The 19,789-nt window shown below is 35.6% G+C and overlaps 1 protein-coding gene across 4 annotated transcripts in view; it reads right to left on the bottom strand.

Moving 5' to 3' along the window:
* Positions 1-10,694: 10,694 nt before the first annotated feature.
* Positions 10,695-19,789, bottom strand: part of pfkfb3 (6-phosphofructo-2-kinase/fructose-2,6-biphosphatase 3) — a 75,356-nt gene continuing 66,261 nt past the window's right edge. For 2 of the 4 annotated variants that reach the window (XM_039761332.1, XM_039761329.1), the window contains exons 2-15: positions 19,366-19,491; positions 19,057-19,153; positions 18,897-18,963; positions 18,568-18,642; positions 18,345-18,401; positions 18,042-18,166; positions 17,685-17,892; positions 16,700-16,846; positions 16,367-16,471; positions 15,720-15,849; positions 15,546-15,608; positions 15,176-15,240; positions 14,464-14,634; positions 10,695-12,918 (exon numbers count right to left, since the gene is read on the bottom strand). In XM_039761332.1, the coding sequence (XP_039617266.1) occupies positions 12,865-12,918; positions 14,464-14,634; positions 15,176-15,240; positions 15,546-15,608; positions 15,720-15,849; positions 16,367-16,471; positions 16,700-16,846; positions 17,685-17,892; positions 18,042-18,166; positions 18,345-18,401; positions 18,568-18,642; positions 18,897-18,963; positions 19,057-19,153; positions 19,366-19,491 (1,490 nt within the window). In that variant the 3' untranslated portion in view covers positions 10,695-12,864. Of the gene's footprint in view, positions 12,919-13,544; positions 13,568-14,463; positions 14,635-15,175; positions 15,241-15,545; positions 15,609-15,719; positions 15,850-16,366; positions 16,472-16,699; positions 16,847-17,684; positions 17,893-18,041; positions 18,167-18,344; positions 18,402-18,567; positions 18,643-18,896; positions 18,964-19,056; positions 19,154-19,365; positions 19,492-19,789 lie in introns of all 4 variants that reach the window. The other 2 variants (XM_039761331.1, XM_039761330.1) reach the window with 2 other exon arrangements.

Here is a 19,789-nt window from a genome sequence, read left to right on the forward strand (position 1 = left end):
TAACATTTAGGTGAAGAAAGGGTTTATCACAAGACTTATTGTGACGAGTTCAACTACCACTTTACCATGATTGGTTTCATTCTCATTAAGAAGGCTTAGAATCACTGAGTCATCAGCAAATGTTAAGAGGGCTTAGAGGAATACCGGACACTACAGAGAGAGATCAAGAAAGCATTCAAAAGATCAACTGAAAAAAAATGAAAGTGAAGCCAAATCAAATAGCAGGCCATTTTTAGAGTACTACTCCAGTAAAAAGTCGATAAAAGACAATTTAAGAAACTTCAGGGACACCAAAGGAGAAAATGTTGAAAATCAAAAGGAAACAGCAAATAAACTGAACAAATATTTCACCAAAGTATTAGTAAAGGAAGAAACAAATGGAATGTCCCAGGCAGAAGTGAAAGTAAATTCTGAGGTTAGATCTTAAAATAGAAGAGTCAAATGTGCATCGAGCCGGTGATACACTGAAGACTAATAAAACTCCTGGACCTGATGACGTTTTGCCAATTGCACTGAAAGAAATGAAACAGGTCATCTATAGACCCTTATTAGAACTATTTGAGTAGTCACTTTAGAAAGAAATACCAGAGGACTGTGTCTTCAACAACGTAGAGAAAACGGATCTAAGTAATTAAAGACCAATAAGTCATACTTTTGTACCATATAAAATTATGGAAACAATAATAGGAAATAAACTACAAATCATCCTATATGAAAATAATATGATAAATAACAGCTAGCATTAGTTTATGAGAAGCTGATCCAAGCAAACAAATCTTTTAGAACTGGAATTGATGACAAAAACAAAGCATATGACAATATTTACTTAGACTTTAAAGAAGCCTTTGATACAATCCTACATCAAAGGTTAATTCTGAAACTAGAAGCTGTAGGCATCAGAGGAAACCTACAAAACTGAATCTCAAGTCGGTTAACTGGAAGCATACAAAGGGTACAGGTAAGAGGTGAATGCTCTACACTGAGTGAGGTCAGCAATGAAGTCTCTTAGGGGTCTGTCCTGGGACTGTTACTTTTTCTGATTCATATTAATGACATTGACTTTGTAGTTAGTAAACTTGCAAATTTCTCAGATGACACTAAAATTGGAGGAATGCCAGACACAGGAGGAAACAAAACAATTCAAAAATACCAGAACATGTTTCAGAATTGGGTGAACACTTGGAAAATACAGTTTAATGTACAAAAGTGCAAAGTGCTACACATGACCAAAAGGAATATCAGTTATAAATGTAAGATGGGAGATACTGTTCTACTGGAAGCAACATCTAGAAAGGATTTAGGGGTTTATGCTAACACAATGTTTTCATTGTGTAAGCAATGTGCAGAAAAAATTAAAAAGGCAAATAAAATCTTTTACCATAAAAACTGGTGAATATAAATCAAGGGACCTTGGACTCAGATTATAAAATGCATTAATGTGACCATCTCTGAAGTATTACTTGCAGCTCTGGTCACCACACTACAAGAAGAGAGCAGCCAGGTGCATCCCACAAATTAAGGACATGTCATACTATGACAGACTCAGAGCATTAAACCCGTTTAGCCTCGAGCAGAGGAGACTGCTAGGAGATCTAGCCCAGGTCTTCAAAATCCTCAAAGGTATTGATAAAGTAGTTCCAGCAGAATTCTTTCAGGTTAAGGGTGAATCATGTAATTGACACCTGTGAATATTAAAGGGAAGTACATTTAAGATTGAATTTCAGGAAGTGCTTCTTCACTCAAAAAATTGCAGGAGTTGGGAAAAAACAACCAACAACCAAGTTGAAGCAGAAACTTGACAATAATTAAGAGGTACTGTATATGGATGAGATACTAGGACTGTTTAGCTATTAGCTAAACAAACGGGCTTGATGGACTGAATGCTCTTTTCTCATTTATGTTCTATGTTATGAAAATATTTTCAAATTTACTGTGATAACCAACTGACTGACTGTGATAACCATTAGTGTAGACAATGTAGAAAAGAAATGAAATTACACAACCCTGAGGGGACCTTGTGGATAAGGGCAGCATGTCAGTCTGACAACCAAATTAAAATATTTTATATGTCTCTCTGCAAGAAGGTAGGGCTGGAAAATATTAAAAGCTGATGAGAAGTCTACAAACAGGAGCCTTGCATGAGTCTTGATGCCCTCTAAGTGTTCATACAACAGATGAAGCGAAGTGGCAATGGTGTCTTGTACCTCCCTAATAGACTGGCAGGCAAACTGAAATGGATCTAATAAACCCTGAGTTTTCTCTGTCAGCTTCTTCTTTATATTTTTTCCAAATTATTTCACAACCAGTGATGTCAGGAACATCTGGTCTGGAGTTATTCAGTGTCTTAGGGTTTTTGTTCTTACCTACTACAATTTCTGTAGCCTGCCTCCACAGATCTGACACATTGTGCTATCCTGACAACCTAAACATAAAGTAAAAATTGAGCTGATCTGTTCAGCGTAAGACGTAATGTCCTACCATTAAAACAGTCCTGTCTAGGACTTTTAGTTATTTTTAATTTTCTAAACATATTTTCTTTATCCTTTTAAACAAATATACAGTGGGATGCAAATGTTTGGGCAACCCTGTTAAAAGTCATTATTTTCCTGTATAAATCGTTGGTTGTTACGATAAAAAATGTCAGTTAAATATATCATATAGGAGACACACACAGTGATATTTGAGAAGTGAAATGAAGTTTATTGGATTTACAGAAAGTGTGCAATAATTGTTCAAACAAAATCAGGCAGGTGCATAAATTTGGGCACCGTTGTCATTTTATTGATTCCAAAACTTTTAGAACTAATTATTGGAACTCAAATTGGCTTGGTAAGCTCAGTGACCCCTGACCTACATACACAGGTGAATCCTATAATGAGAAAGAGTATTTAAGGGGGTCAATTGTAAGTTTCCCTCCTCCTTTAATTTCCTCTGAAGAGTAGCAACATGGGGGTCACAAAACAACTCTCAAATGACCTGAAGACAAAGATTGTTCACCATCATGGTTTATGGGAAGGATACAGAAAGCTGTCCCAGAGATTTAAGCTGTCTGTTTCCACAGTTAGGAACATATTGAGGAAATGGAAGACCACAGGCTCAGTTCAAGTTAAGGCTCGAAGTGCCAGACCAAGAAAGATTTTGGATAGACAGAAGCGACGAATGGTGAGAACAGTCAGAGTCAACCCACGGACCAGCACCAAAGACCTACAACATCATCTTGCAGCAGATGGAGTCACTGTGCATCGTTCAACCATTCGGCGCACTTTACACAAGGAGATGCTGTATGCAAGAGTGATGCAGAGGAAGCCTTTTCTCCGCCCACAGCACAAACAGAGCCGCTTGAGGTATGCTCAAGCACATTTGGACAAGCCAGCTTCATTTTGGAATAAGGTGCTGTGGACTGATGAAACTAAAATTGAGTTATTTGGGCATAACAAGGGCGTTATGCATGGAGGAAAAAGAACACAGCATTCCAAGAAAAACACCTGCTACCTACAGTAAAATATGGTGGTGGTTCCATCATGCTGTGGGCCTGTGTGGCCAGTGCAGGGACTGGGAATCTTGTCAAACTTGAGGGACGCATGGATTCCACTCAGTATCAGCAGATTCTGGAGACCAATGTCCAGGAATCAGTGACAAAGCTGAAGCTGCGCGGGCTGGATCTTTCAACAAGACAACGACCGAAACACTGCTCAAAATCCACTAAGGCATTCATGCAGAGGAACAAGTACAACGTTCTGGAATGGCCATCTCAGTCCCCAGACCTGAATATAATTGAAAATCTGTGGTGTGAGTTAAAGAGAGCTGTCCATACTCGGAAGCCATCAAACCTGAATGAACTAGAGATGTTTTGTAAAGTGGAATGGTCCAAAATACCTTCAACCACAATCCAGACTCTCATTGGAACCTACAGGAAGCGTTTAGAGGCTGTAATTTCTGCAAAAGGCGGATCTACTAAATATTGATTTCATTTCTTTTTTGTGGTGCCCAAATTTATGCACCTGCCTGATTTTGTCTGAACAATTATTGCACACTTTCTATAAATCCAATAAACTTCATTTCACTTCTCAAATATCACTGTGTGTGTCTCCTATATGATATATTTAACTGACATTTTTTATCGTAACAACCAACGATTTATACAGGAAAATAATGACTATTAACAGGGTTGCCCAAACTTTTGCATCCCACTGTATCTCTCCTTATCCTAAACAACCTGCTTCAAGAATTGTGCTTGCTTGGTAAAATCAAAAATCAGAGTTAGAGTTAAAACCTGAATCTCTAAAATTTTGATTACTTTATGACTTATGATGGTTTAATGCCTGAATACAGAGTTTAAATCTTTTATTCTTATATTCCAGCTTAACATTTTTAATTCCAAGCTTTACATCCATCTGTGGAGCATGTGCCTCATTAATATTGCATTGTCTAAAAGTGCCTTTATATAATACATAGAATGAAACATTTACTAGAATTAAAGATGTCTGGACCAGTGATCTGCTGGACTACAATCAGGACAGATTCAGCAAGACGTTCTCCCTTTGAACTGTTGACCACAACTTAAGGAAACAATGTGAACAAAATTTAAAAATGAGACACTGCTGAAATTAGGTTTCACTGATGGACACCATGCTTACAGAAATGAGCCTAGCCCTATTCTACTGTAAGACTATTTTGTCTTTTTTGTTTTTACGTTATAGTTACACATTAATTGGATCTTGTGGTTAACACATTGTTTCCAACAAAAGTAACTACTGGAACATTTTGACAATTTCTAGGAATTACCCAATATCCCAAGTTATTATGTTTTAAAAAAGGGACAGTCACTGCAGAAATGGGGATGCTGTTCACTTTACTTATGGCCCTCAGTTAAGGAATGATTAGTTGAAGACCTACTAGTACACACCCTTGAGATTTGTATTTGTAAGAATTATATATGAAAATTTGAAATTATTTCGGATTTTTTTTTTGCCCTGTGCCACCTGACTCACTGGTATGAGAAAAACCCCTATATGATAAATCATTCAACACATCTTGATGTATGCTTATGCAAGACATTGAGCTTCTCAGGGTCCCCACTATTTTTGGCCCACTAGACCTGAACAACCCATTTTGAACATTTTTTTGTGAAGAAATTATGTTTTTATGATAAAGTGTGAGCTAAGGTGTCTTCAACAAAAATGATCAGAAGGACTTGAAGTTCTGCAAGCCACATCAACCAACCTCAAAGCTTCAACCCCTAATGGGAAACGAGGGGTCAAAGTTACCTCTTTTTACAAAGCTTCCAAAAAAATAGACATTGGTAATACAGGCACGTGGAGTGTTGTTTTATGCGATTTCAAGGTTGCTGATCAACGATATGATATTTTTGAGATCCGAATCATTTCCAACAGTCTTAGCGCTCTACGAGCCAGTCTTTAAGGTTATAAATAACCAATTACAAATTTGGGGTATTGTTTTAGACTATTTTGTGGTCAGTGATTATGAATATGGTGTTATCTTTGATCCTTTACTAGTGATGTAGCCCACTATGGACCTCTATTAGAAGGTCGGTCAGTTAGTCTTTATCCAACCAGCTATATCCTAACACAGGGTCACGGGGGTCTGCTGGAGCCAATCCCAGCCAACACAGGGCACAAGGCAGGAGCTCTATTAAAAGGTGACAAATTTAAATTGCAATCGAAAAGACTTTAAACACTGAAACACACTGTATGCTGTATAGAAAACACACAAACACAGGGCTTCAGATTGCAGCAGTCGTGTTCAACAACAAACGTTTAACAGCAAATATCGTGAGTCCTCCAACAGAACCTCCACGTCAAAGGTAAGTTAAGAGATGCATACTTAACTGCAGCACCATAAGTGCAACCTCCGAAACACAAATGTACATTTTAATATTTCAAATATTTGACGCAGCTATTCTTGTTTATTATGTACTACTCTTTCATTAAGTAAATTATTACATTTCTTATGAACACCCCGAACTGGGGCGGCTTACGGTAATTATGACTTCTTTTATTTGCTTTGAGTTTATAGAATGGATGGTGGCAACTGGGACCCTAAACAAAAAGCGGTACATGCATTTCGTTACACGCCTTCTGCCTTACCACAATATACCTGATCGTAGCCGTTTTTAAACCGAGAGACAACAGTCCACCACTAATTCTTTCGTCGGGCGTCTGCGCCCTTTTTCCAAAGATGGCAGCCCTCGGGCGGCAACGCGCCTCGCCAGAAGCCCCGCCCACACCCCCTCAGTGACCCTCGCACCCTGCAAGGCGACCGGAACAAACAAACAAGCAAATAAATAACTTCCCTGCGGCGTTTGATTTACAGTCTTGGTTTTTTTGCATAATATCTGAGCCTGGGTCGTTAAAAGGTGACATATTTCAAAAGCATCATACGTTGGGTAATTGTAGTTTTCTAGTTAAGTCTATATAAATATCTAGCGTTTAAAAAAATGCCAAAGTCATCCCGAAATTAGATGCATGCACATCAAAGAGAACATGATGTGTTGAAAAACAGAGTAACAGTTGTCAAGGAATCTTTAATGACATAAGTATCTCGTTAGAACAGCTGTAAAGGAATACGTGCGTTACGTGCGCAGAGAAAGCGCCGAGGATTGTCTTGGCAGTGTTGGTGCCAGATGTTACTCACAGCTGGTGCACTTTAAATAGGCGTTTGGTCGGCTTGGCCGTGCCACATTTGGGAAGAAAAGAAATGCACAGAAGATATTTTAAAAGTTCCGACTTTTTTTTAACTTGATGAATTCCGACTGTATCTTTGGCATCTTTGACCAGTTTATCCACCACAAAGAATTCCAATTGAATTCGCACTTAAGAAGTCAATTTACCTTTGTTTACAGTGTCTTTTGTAATGTAAATCATGACTTAGAAATTGTAATGCAGCAAAAATGCAGGTAATGCCAACAGAACAAAAGTCAGTGACAGTTTTTGTTATTTCAGAGAGGAAGATTGTTCCAGCCAGACCTTAAAAATAACGAACAAAGAAGCTGACATTTCCTGTGTCTAGTAGACTGCAGAAGTACCAAATATATAGTGATACACGGGCTCTTACAAAAGTTCCTGTCTCCAGGCCTTCCTTAAGTGCAGTCAGTTTTCTAAAGTGAGTAAGGCAGTATGGTTTATCTGCTGATGCAACCATTTTAAAACAACTTGTCTTAAACTGTGTATAAGCATTGTGTTGTGCTCTTAATAACCCAAACTTTTAAAATAACAGAGGAACAGTTCAGAGGAACTCTGCTCAGATTAGTTTCCTCTCATTCTCTCCTGCTGTGTTTTTTCCAGAGAATTTCCATGGAAAGGACATGTTATTCGGCCAGCCATTTTTTGTGCCCACTCACTACATTTGGGAGTCATGGAGGGCCAGAACTTATCCTGACAGCAGTGGGGGACAAGATATAAGAACCCTCTGTAGACAGGACATCAATCATGAGATATACACCAGGTAAATTTAAAGGTTATAATAATTATATTTATCCAGCTTTTTTTTTTAACCTACTCAAAGTGCTTTACACAGACAGTACAGGGGCCACTTCAACCACCACAGATGTGGAGCATTCACCTGGATGATGCGGTGACAGCCATTCTTTTGCAAGTATGTTCAGCACACATTACCTCTTAGATGATGAATGGATGAGAGAGAGATAGAAAGCCAGTTGGAGACAGGATGATTAGTGGGACAGAAAGACCAGGCCATGGTGTACAATTTAGCCAGGACACGGCAAAACACACTGCTCTTTTTGAAAGATGCACAGGGATCTTATATGAACACGGATAATCAGTACCTTGGTTTTATGTCTCATCCCAAGACAGCTCCAGTTTTTACAGCACAGTGTCCCCATCACTGCACTGAACCATTGGGACCTACATACAGGCCACAGGTTAAGTGCCCCATGATGGGCTCATCAATATCTCTTCCTGCAGCAACCCAGGTTTTTTATAGAATGTTTTCCCATTTAAGTACGAGCCAGAACATGCTTAGCTTCAGGTAGATTACCTGGTCTGAAGTGCAAGTTGCCATTAAACGTAACATACACATCTTTAGGATGTGGTAGGGACGTACCCAGAGAAAACCCAGCCTGAGTAGGGTATGCACAGAGACTGGACCACAAACACTGAAAAATAGCTAACCACTGCATCACCTCAGTTACTAGATTTGCTTATAATAATTATTTAAAAAGTGACTCCTGGAAGGAGTTGAAGATTTTTTCTAGTATTGAGGTTGTAAGGGTCACCACAAGTAATATTAACCTCTATGGAATTTGTATTTTCTTAATGTAAAAATCTGAGTTTCATCTTCAGCCCATTTCCTCATAAGACTTAAAGACACACATCCATTGGTGTATAAGGCACTGCCTTCCTTTTGAGCCAGGTCAGTCTATAGCAGACTGTAAATTTGGGCTGAATTAAGTGGTTTTGAAAGTAAGGATGGATTATTTCTTCTTGTACCTTTTCTATCATAAAACAGCAGCCACCATTGTATACTTTTTATATATACTCAGCAGCCACTTTATTAAGTAAATCTATTTAGTACCAGGCAGAAATCTTCTTTGGAATCTGGAATAGCCAGAATTGTTTGAGGCGTGGATTTACAAGGTACTGGAAGCATTCCTTGGGGATTTTGGTTCATACTGACTCAATAGCAACTTTCACTTTATGCAGATATTTCTGGCACACAGTTATGCTGTGAAATGTCTGTTCCATCCCTTTTCTACTGTGCTCTATTAAAGGTGCTCCACAACCAGATGAAGTTGATGTGTGCTTAGAAATGCGGTACACTTTCATGCTGGTAGTATCAATGTATCAATTTGAGAAAGGGTAAAGTAGCCATGAGGGTATTGACATGATCACAACATTTCTTACATATGCTTTGATATTCAATTGAAGCTTCTTTGGCATTAGAAGGCCTAATGTGTGCCCACATAACAGTCCCCACACCATTACACTATCAAAACAGATCAATGGATTAATTCTGCTGATGCCATATTTTGACCTATACTCCTCATGTCACAGAGCAAATTGAGATTTATCAGAGCAGGCAACTTTTTTTTCCCAGAATTTGGTCATTCAATTTCACTTTTCATTATTATGTTTACCGAAGCCTTATACCTGGAGTGGTCTTCGGCCCATTTGATTTAAATTTCGATGTGTTATACATTCAAAGGTGCTGTTCTGCAGAACATTATTGTAAAGGACTGCTAATGTGAGTATGCACACTCTTTCAGCTGGCAATTCTCCACTGGTCTCTCTCATTAACAAGACAATTTCACATAGCTGCTGCTCTTTTTGATTATTTCATCATTCGTTGTGTGTGAATATTTAAAGGAGGCAGCTGTTCTAAGACATCAGGAACAGTGTGTCTGGCAAAAATAATCTACAGTCAAGTTAACTTAGATTACAAAGAACAGCTAAATCTCTGAACCATGTTCGAGTGCTATAAAGTATTGGATTATGGCTACATTACTAACTGTTGACAAGAGAAGGCTTTGAGTGAACTAGTAGGTGTAATTTAAAAAGTTACCACAGAGTGTATACAGATTATTTCTCCTTTAGCTTCCTCAGTAACTCAGTATGCATTTTCATCAGTAAGTTTCCAAATTGTTGCACAGGTGTTTTAATGGCTTGTTTAGAACTGAGAAAAAGTGGGGAGGCAGGATGAGTGGTGGGAGTAATTGAAACAAATGAATACTAAATGGATATTTATTATTTTAAAATAGGTTATTTATGCATAAGAAGGGCTTTATTTTCAGTAATTCTACCTATTTATAAGATATAATTGCGTTATCATTTGTACATGGGCTATGTTTTAAAACAACTGTATACATTTTAAAATTAACAAGAGGTCATATGGGATCCTTTCATATTTATATATTTTTAATTTATGTGGTCGTGTTCGGATTCAACGGGTTGGAAAATGGATGGATGGATTTTAAAAGTACAATGGTAAAAAATCTAATAGTGATGACTATCTGTGAAATCACATTTACATTAAATAGCATTATATATTTTAAAGCAAAATACCACCTGTATTTATATAAACAGATGTTGCTACATATTACATAAAATGCATTAGATAATAATACAATAAATACATTTATCCTCATGCAACAAAAATAGAAATCTTACCATTAAATAGTATACAGTACTTAGAAGACTCACTAAGACCTTTGTCAGTTGATTTTATGATTTTTTAAATGTATTTGCTGTAGATTTCAGCTCTACCTTTTGTATATTAATTCTGCAGAATGTTGTTACACATAAAATCCATTCAGCCAGTTTTTTATGATGTGGTGTGCTGGGGTGGTAACATCACTTCAAGAGAGGCCCATTGAAACAACAAGCTAATTAAAAGCACAGGCTCAGTTATAGGAGACACTCTGAACCCCAAGTAGGTCATAGCAAAGGACAGAATTAAAACAAAACTGGAATGCCATTATGAACACCCAAGTACTTTCAGGCAATGAATTATTCAAAAGTGTGTCAAGAAATGCTGCTGAATACCAACAGCAAAATGCCTGTACAATATCTCACTGTGACAGCCAAGTTGGAAGTTAGCTTTTTTTTTTTTTTGCTTTATAGTCATTCTTGTGTAAACATATGGTCTAAAAAACAGCGAGTATGTGACATAGCTAGTCACAGAATGCACAGAAAAAAAACAAAACAATGACACACAAATCTCAAAAATGTGCATATCCATTTATTGGACCAGGCTCTGCAAAACAGATTGAAAGGCATATAACAGTATTGCTGAAATTAACCAAATTAAAATTATGCAATGAACACAAATGTAGACAAATGAGGAAAAATTCCTTAACTGTACAGTTACTTAAAAAGTAAACAAAAATACAATTTGAAACAACTATACAAAATTATTTCTGCCAAATTAAGTAAAACAAAATCAAAATTTTCTTAAAAAGTACAGAAAGTAACATTTAAAAGTAGGCCCATTGACAGAACCATGCCAAAGCAAAAGCATAAATGGGTATTAAATGTACAGACAACTCAATGGACTCAAGACATCTTAAAAAGAAATAAATGAAAAATCAAATTCTTTGTGCAGCTTACAAATACAAGCTGTTTTAATCAATACCAACACAAGTTTAGCAAGCAAAACTGACACTTCTCAATTACATACATTTATAAATTCCCTTTAAAAAACCTAAATAAATAAATAAATATCCAAACCTGTGTATTCTTCACTCAAACATTAGAGACCAGGCTTAAAGTTAATAAATTACAGCACAGTCACCAGACACACAGTTCAGTATTTATAGCTAAAACCCTGTCACATAATTAATTCTGCTGGTGCTGCTTACTTTACATAACAAATGTTCATCTTCCAGGCAGACACAGTAGGCACTATGGTTAACCTGTTCTGCAGCATTACCACTTAAAGGCAGACACTTATACTCAACATAAATTAAATAAGTGATGGGATGTGAACCAACAACATGCAAACACACATACACTACTCTCGCAAATACACTACTCTTGAGAAAACATTTACACACAGTCCAGTCACACACAAAGAATAAAATATTGCTTCTGTTTAACTCCAAATATATCTGGCACCTCACTTTTACTCCCAAAGGAGGGCATAAGTTGCACGTTTTGGAATATTAAGAGCTTCATCCAAAAAATGTAAATTTCAGACACACAAGTTGAGACTACAATTTCAAGTTGTTTAAAACAAATACATTCATTAAAATAAATACATTAGAAAAAAATGAATAACTTGTGTGGTGGGGTGTTATTTTTGACAAAAGTCTATAAAGTTTTTGGTAAGGATTTATGCATTTCAGCTTGGATATAATACTGTAAAGACATAAAATGATGGCAGTTAATATGATCCAGTTAATACTCTGCTTAGGTCTTAAGTAGCTATGTAAGCTAAATTGCTTGCACACAACCACCAGTAAATCTACTAGCAATGGATTTTGGTTTAAGACGAATAAAAAACACGCCACACACCTAAAAGCTGTAGTTCTTTAGTTCAATCTCATTGTCGTATTCAGCGGTGTGCAAGTTGCCCTGGCTATTACAGACTGCCAATGCTAGCAACACCAGGATTACGAATTTTAATGAAATGAAATATATAGACTTGCGTTTAATATTAATCCTGCATGGCAATGACTAAAGTGTACACTATAATAAAATTAGTCAACTACAATTACACACTTCGTTCAACATTCTGCCAACATTTTTGGAGTAATGCTTTGTAAGGTGCTTTTAATTAAAACAGAAAAAAAAGAAATCTAGTGCAAGTGACTGGGACAAAATTGATTTAAGCGCCATTCACCAGAGCCATTGCCTGGTGATTTTATACTTTTACCAAAATATCTAGAATTTGTCTTACCCTAAGCATTTTAAAACAAAACAAGAAATCATTCATATGACACATTGCATTACTGAGTATAGGCAATTTAATTTGACTTTACATTTTTAGCATGGTTATGCAATAAATAGTATAAATGCTGTAAAATGTCCAGAGTATAGGCAATGACGATCATTGCATTTCTGCAGTGATGCTTAGAAAATAGATATTTAACATTATGATACCATATTTACATTATCTACAATGTTCAGAGATCTCAACAATGAGATTTGCTTTTAATACAAAAAATAAATATGTAAACTGTGTACTAATAAGCACTTTTATATCTTTACAGTGGCAATACATTCATTGACTCAGCTAAGAAAATAAGTAATTGTGTTTTGCAAATACAGTTTTAGTTATTTCAGTTTAGTCCACACACAAGGAAAGTAATAGCAACACATTATGATATAACTATGAAGTGATGCTGGTTTCCACTTAGGTCCAAGAAATTGGGGGAAGTACTGGGAATCATTCAACATCATGTGCCTCTTCAGGTACATCTGAATTTCTTCTTTTCAAGTCCTTGGGGGGAAAAAAAAGTCTGATAAAAATTCTCCTCAAAAAGAATGAGGAAAACATAGCAAAACATCTGTCTGAGCAGAAGACAGATGCACAAGGTACATTGTTAGGTATAAGAAAGCTGGATTCTGCCCGATTTGGTCACCTCTATTATACTATGGTCTCAGCCTGCCAAGCAATGCATTTTGATTTCTCAGTAACCCCAAATGTTACAAAAATTATATATATGCTCTGGTCTCTGTCATTTGTAAAGAAAGTAAATTTTTTTCTCTGAACTTGGCACTTACTAGCAATTTTAACAAAGTCAATCAGGGGGGAATTTCATACCATTTATATAGCATTATAAGGACATAAGAGGGCATTATCTGGGTGAAACTGACTTGCTCATTGACGTGTGTAATTTAAATATGGGAAAAAATTGGGAACATTTTTTGTGCACACTGAGGTTTTAAAAAACTGGTCATTGGAACAAAAATTTATGAAATATTCCAATTTAGCATCTTTCCTTCTTAAAAACAGGGTCTTCCCCTTTACAAAATTATGCCTTGCGTAAGTGGAGCACACAAGAAAAACATTTATATTAGAGACAAGAAAAGGCACATATAAGAGAAAGGAAAAGCAGTACTTACATGCAAGCTTTACCTAGCAATGGCTGTGAAAGAAAACAGATGGTTTTAAAACATCTGCTTAAGGAAACATAGGCTATAAGCAAAAAGTTGAATGGTCATGCAAGAGATTAAACGTCAAATAACAGAATAAGGCAACAAAAACAAGTACAGAACAGACATAACAGTCAGTGCTCCACAGAATGTATTTGTATGCAAAGCAACATTGTTTGCCTTGCTGCATAAACATTTTTATTTTCCTACAACTAGCCTCATATTATGGAAGACATTTTATGCAATGTAAAAGCCAATGTGTTAGCATTTGACAAGGTGTCAGTGATACAAATTTGCTAGCTGTACTGAAAAGATGCTAGAAATGAGAAATTGGATCTGTATGCATGTTAGTGGTTGTGTTTAAGAGTTTGTTACCAAACTTAACAGAACGCCTGGCACTAAATTAAACTTACTTTGCTTAACCAGCAAAAAGAAATGTGAAAATGCCCACACAAATTAAAAGTTACTTCCCAGTTCACTAGAAAAATCAGTAGCGACTTGCAACTGCAGAACAGAAATTGACATGTAGACAAGATCCAAGGAGAATAAATATCCAATGTATGGTATATATAAATGTTTTAACTATTATTAGAATTATTTTAATATTCTTTCTTTATAATGAATTACATTATTCTGTAAGTAAAGACTTCTGTAATTGTTCAGTATAAAATAAGAAATGTTGAAATAAATTAGACCCTACAGAGAATTTTGACAGGTATTTCTAGATCACATCTTTTAAAAAGATATACATGCCTTTAGTCATTTATTGCATGTTCAGTATCAAAAGTTTGGAATGCAAGCTTAACTTAGTTTCATGCTGAAATCATGCACCAAGAAAGAAGCCTTAAACAAATCCTTATAAATACAATCTGGAAAAAAGTGACCTTACTTGTCCTGTTGTGGAAATGTCTGAAGCTGTGAATCCAGACAAAGATGTTGAAGTTGATGCCATATGATCATCCAGGCTTTTTATTCTTGGCTTCTTTGTAGGTTCAGGACTTGCCAATGGAGTAACACTATTGCGTCTCATGAGAGTACTAGGTCCCCGCTTTACATCCTGCTAAAAAGCAAGGAGAGACAGCAAGGCAGTCAACATTACTGACAGCAGGAGGTCAAACAGGAGTTCATTTTTTACCCATTTGCCTTAACTTGGGTATTAAAAAATAAATAAAATTGTGCACATATCATCAGGTAGTGCAAGGTCCTTTTAAATAAAGTGCCACTGGACACTTTATGGCAAATACTGTTTGGTTGTTTCATAGGAAGACTCATTTTGTTTTATATTTTTGGATAATCAAGCTTTATTTGTGCACAAATCCAAAATCTTACCTGATGTAATGATACTAAATATATTTCAATATTTCATGAAAAAAATGCTGATAACTCCTAATAGTCACACAAACTAAAAGCAATGTAAGTAAACATTACAATTTTTACATAAATTACAAAAAAGAATTTATAGCATGGAATTGAGTACTTTTGGTAATACAGCAGAATATGCGAGGGAGTAAAATAAAAGGGATATACAAATAAATCTGGGAAGAAATGGATTGTTAGGAGCCTTGTAGAAAAATTAGTGTGGAGACTGTTTAGCCCCTTACCTCTGACCTTTCGCGATGTGTATTTACTGCTTCAACATTCAGGTAGATAGATTCAACTTTGCAACCTAAATTACAAACAAACAAAGATAATATATGTTACATAATTAAAGAATAGTAAAAAAAAGGTATAAATGCTCAACCCAAAATTACTATGTACATATATTTAATAAATAAATCTAAAAAATAAAAAAACAAAAACCCTAATATTAATTTTTTTTTTTTTTTAAAAAGAAAAAATTTGTATGGCTCAGTCAACAGAAGAATAAAGCTGAAACAAACTTGTAATACATGTCTTAATATATACAAATATAGTGATATATTACAACAAGCACATTCCTAAACATCAGTATTATAAAACTTTGAAACTCACCATAAGCAACAGGGGTCAGCTTTAGTACGGTATGCAGTGGACACTTAAGATACGGCATTTCATCTGTAACAGAGATGAGGTGGGAGATACAAAATAGTTAAAAAAAAATATATTTACTAAATACTAAATTAGGTGTGAATAAAATATTCAGGTTACAATCATGGTATCAATTACCGGCACTTTTGTCCAAGAAGTAAGCCAAAAGACACCTCATGACTGCCTGATGACAGATAACAAGCACATTCTCTTGTCTCTCCAACTCCATGATGACTGGCTCCAATCGCTGAACTAAGTCCTGATAAGACTAAAATTGAACATTTATTAGACAATCCACTTGGCTTAGATGTACATTTTTTTAATACTCTATAAATATGCACATACAAACTTTTTACTCTGCGAGAACCCTCTTAATAAAATTAGTTATCCTTGTATTCCTACTTTATTACAGAATTGTGTCCATAAAGCTATTTATTATTAAACCTGCTTACCAACAATTCAGGGCTGCAGGAGCCAGGACCTACCCTGATAGCATCATGTGCAAGGACTAAACCAACCCTGAATTAGGCACCAGTCAAGGCACTCCCTCAGTGTGGGTGTGCGCCAGGAAACCCAAGTAAATCTTTTCAGTTATGAGAAGGGCATGCAACATCCACAGACAATGCCTTGTCCAGAATCACTGTAAAACTATGAATAACTACAAGACCCTGCATATGAGCAGTCTTCCACTTGAAAGAGAACCCATTTCTAACATCAAATAAATACAATAACCCTTCCACATACACACCCACCCTCAAAAACACCAAATAATCAATCATTATTACCTCCCCAGTTGGGTAGCGGTAGTAATATTTGTCTTGATCTCTCAGTGCAAATTCCTCAGGATACCTTTCTTTGATTTGTTCATATGTCATTTCCTCACATATTCCCTGCAGACAAACAGTGACAATTCAGTTAACAATTTGGACTTCGATTTATTGAAATTACCCATAATGTCTAATGAATAAAAAGAAAGACTTAAATAAAACTGCAGATTACAGAATGGTTTTCATTTAAAAAAAAAAAATTACACAATTTTCTCAATACTACAAAATAACGCAAGTCCTTCTTTCGAGCATGCAAGTACAGAACTGTGAACATAAAACAATCATACTTACAGCATCAATCTCATTGAGTGCCTTCCACTGTTCATAAGGCATGCTTAGAGTTTCTGCAGTTTGAATGGTTCTTTTCAACTGACTTGTCCAAACCTTCAGATTCTTTAAGTTCTGTTCCTCCATAAACCTGGACAAAGCACCTGAAAACTGAAAATAAAGCACAAACTTTATTACAGGGTACCTATATTTGCCAGAATTTCTTTCCTACTCATTTTATGCAATATACACTTTTATAGAGTTTATATTGGCTTAACCCTACATAATGTGCACCAGTGCAATTCACGTAAGCTACAGTTAAGCCAGTGAATGATATGCCACTAGAGAAAAAGTCAGCTCCTGAAAAAACAGACACAATGGTTTCTAGAGGGGGTTTTGAGAGGCAGAGGCATTTACATCATGCTGGATTCAAAAACACTGCCATCACATTGAATTATACTTAGTTACACTGTGCCAAGTAGGCTTGTGCTTGTACACTGGTGCACTATTTACCAAATTTTAGACATTTATCCCAGATATCGGCTTCAAATGTGGAAAAGTGGAAAACCAGACCTTATATTGTACACACTTGGAAACTATAAGCTTCCTGCTTACTATATGTGCAAGTGTACTGTAGTAGGTTGCACCTACAAGGCTAGTGGCAAACACACATGAACTAACAAGTGTAAATATAAATAGATTAAAACATCATATGCTCACTTATAAACACATTCAAATGAAGCCAGTGCTAAAAAAGACACACAAGCAAACTGTAGTACAGAATAAATGTGTCAAAATATGGAACTATAAAAACCAAAAAAAATTTTAATGCGTGGCTTAATTCAATTCCCAATAAATGCAGAGGTTTTATATTCTGGATGTGGACTAGGTTATCAATATTGATGATGTAATGCTAAAAAAAGTACATTAAAAATACTTAGAATAGGCATTCAATAGTTTTCTAGCATAAAAACAATGTATGAGTTATGAATAAAACTAGCAAAAATACCTTTTTTCCCCTAGAGGACAAGCCAGAATCTCCTCCAATTTGACCAAGAACATTGTGCTCACTTTCTCCGTGACGACACAAATAAATGGTACGTGGCTGCACATGAATATTCATAAGATAGTAGACTATCTTGCTTTGGATATAATCCTGAATACGATTCACCAGAAATCTCCTTCCTACATCAATCACTTTAATAAAAGACATTTCCCTAGGGGGAAAAAAAATATATATTTTTTTATATAAACCCAAATTGGTATCAAGACAAAAACGCAGAAGTCTCCTTATCAACTGTATATTGGTTTTCTAAAGAATTTCTCAAAAGCTGAAACTCCTGAAAAAGGAGACAATGTTTCATACCTGTCATAATTATCTGGGTCCAGGGGCTGGTATGAAGCTCGGTAACATTCTATTCTTTTAAGAAAATCTTCCATGGCATCTGTTTTATTGCAGTCTTTATAATCCGGACAAGATACTTTCACCTCCTGTATATATAAAACAAAATTTTAAGTCTAGCTTAATAACAAAAGACAAAGTAATACAAGGAAAAATAATTTTAAATTCTAAATCAGTTAAAGGAGAACAGGTCAACTAGAATTCCAATTTAATACACTTTGACACAGCAAACTGTATTTTTTAAAATGTATTACTGGCAATACATACCATTATATTTGTTGCCACAACATTTGGATCTTCACAAACTGATTCAATAAAAAATACCTTCAAGAAATACAAAAGAAAAATATATTATATATCAGTCTAACATTAGAATTTTGTATGACAAAATGACACAATTTAGCAAAGTGAATCCCATTATTTTTCATTGGCTACCATGTGCGGAGGAAAGAAAAAGGAAAAAAACACACGTCTGTATTTGAAAACTAACCTTGAAACCATTTTCTTTTCCAAAATTAAGAATCATATCTCTCCTGTCCCTTGTTGTATTGGTGGCATCAAAGACCTACAATGATATTAAATTGCATTGTTAATAAGTTCTATGTACAACATATTACACAATTTGATAATCTGTACACTCTACAGCTCGAACAAAACTTAGTAAGCCAAATAAATCAGGCACCTTATTAAATCCAACCAAAGCATATTTCAATATCTTCTGAATTACACAACATGAATACTACCCTATGTTCTAGTCATATTTTTAACAAAATGTATCCCTTGGTTTTTTTACTGGAAAAAAGAAGACTTTTAACTCACTGCAACTTGTCCACCTTCTTCTAGCAGGTAAGATTTGACATCTTCCAAGGCTGATAAGGCACACTGTCTGTAAATTACAAAAAAATGAAGTAATGTAAAATTGTTTAATTCTGCATGCAACAGTAATTAAAAAAATGAATTCAAAATTGTATAAAATTACTTTCTGATTTTCATTGCCTCCTGATTATCTGGCCTGAAGAAGTCATAAGAGCTGTATTGTTTGACAGCTTCACGGCGATATTCTCCAACATTGAACACTGTAGGAATGTAAAAATATGAGCTAAAACATGTATAAGAGAATACACAGTATTTAAAACTGAAAGTTGATTAATAAGGTATAAATATTTTCTTAGAAAATTTTTCACTGCATTATTTAATGAATGATGAGCCATTAGACTTCCACTCATATACAGGAAAAATAGCCTTAAATGACAACAAATCAAAAATACAAGCCGGCACTGGTAACTACCTTTTGTTGGGACACCGGTCCAGTTGAGGTAGCGAGTCAACTTTTTTGAAATGTATGTCTTTCCTCGAGCAGGCAATCCCACCATTACAATCACTGTAGGCGAGTTTGTGAAATATGGCCCTCCAGCTGTTACAAAAAAATAAATAAATTTACATTAGATATGACTGCAGGGCATGGAAGGGTGTTACTTCAGAAAAATCTAAGAGGTCAGTTTAGTTAGTGGCTAATTTGAAGAGCTGGCCCAAGTAACTGACTTTCAACATTCTACCTTTTCATTATCACCTTTCCAGAGGGTGAAAAGCAGTTGCATTATCCAAATTGGCCAGCTGCAATTTATTACACATTTTAAATGTTTACAAAAAGTCATAAGATACTGTAAAAACAAACAAGTAAATGAATAAAAAGTTGTAAATCATATGCCACT

The sequence above is a fragment of the Polypterus senegalus genome, chromosome 8 (genome assembly GCF_016835505.1).
Source record: "Polypterus senegalus isolate Bchr_013 chromosome 8, ASM1683550v1, whole genome shotgun sequence".
In the NCBI taxonomy this organism is placed as follows: Eukaryota; Metazoa; Chordata; class Cladistia; order Polypteriformes; family Polypteridae; genus Polypterus; species Polypterus senegalus.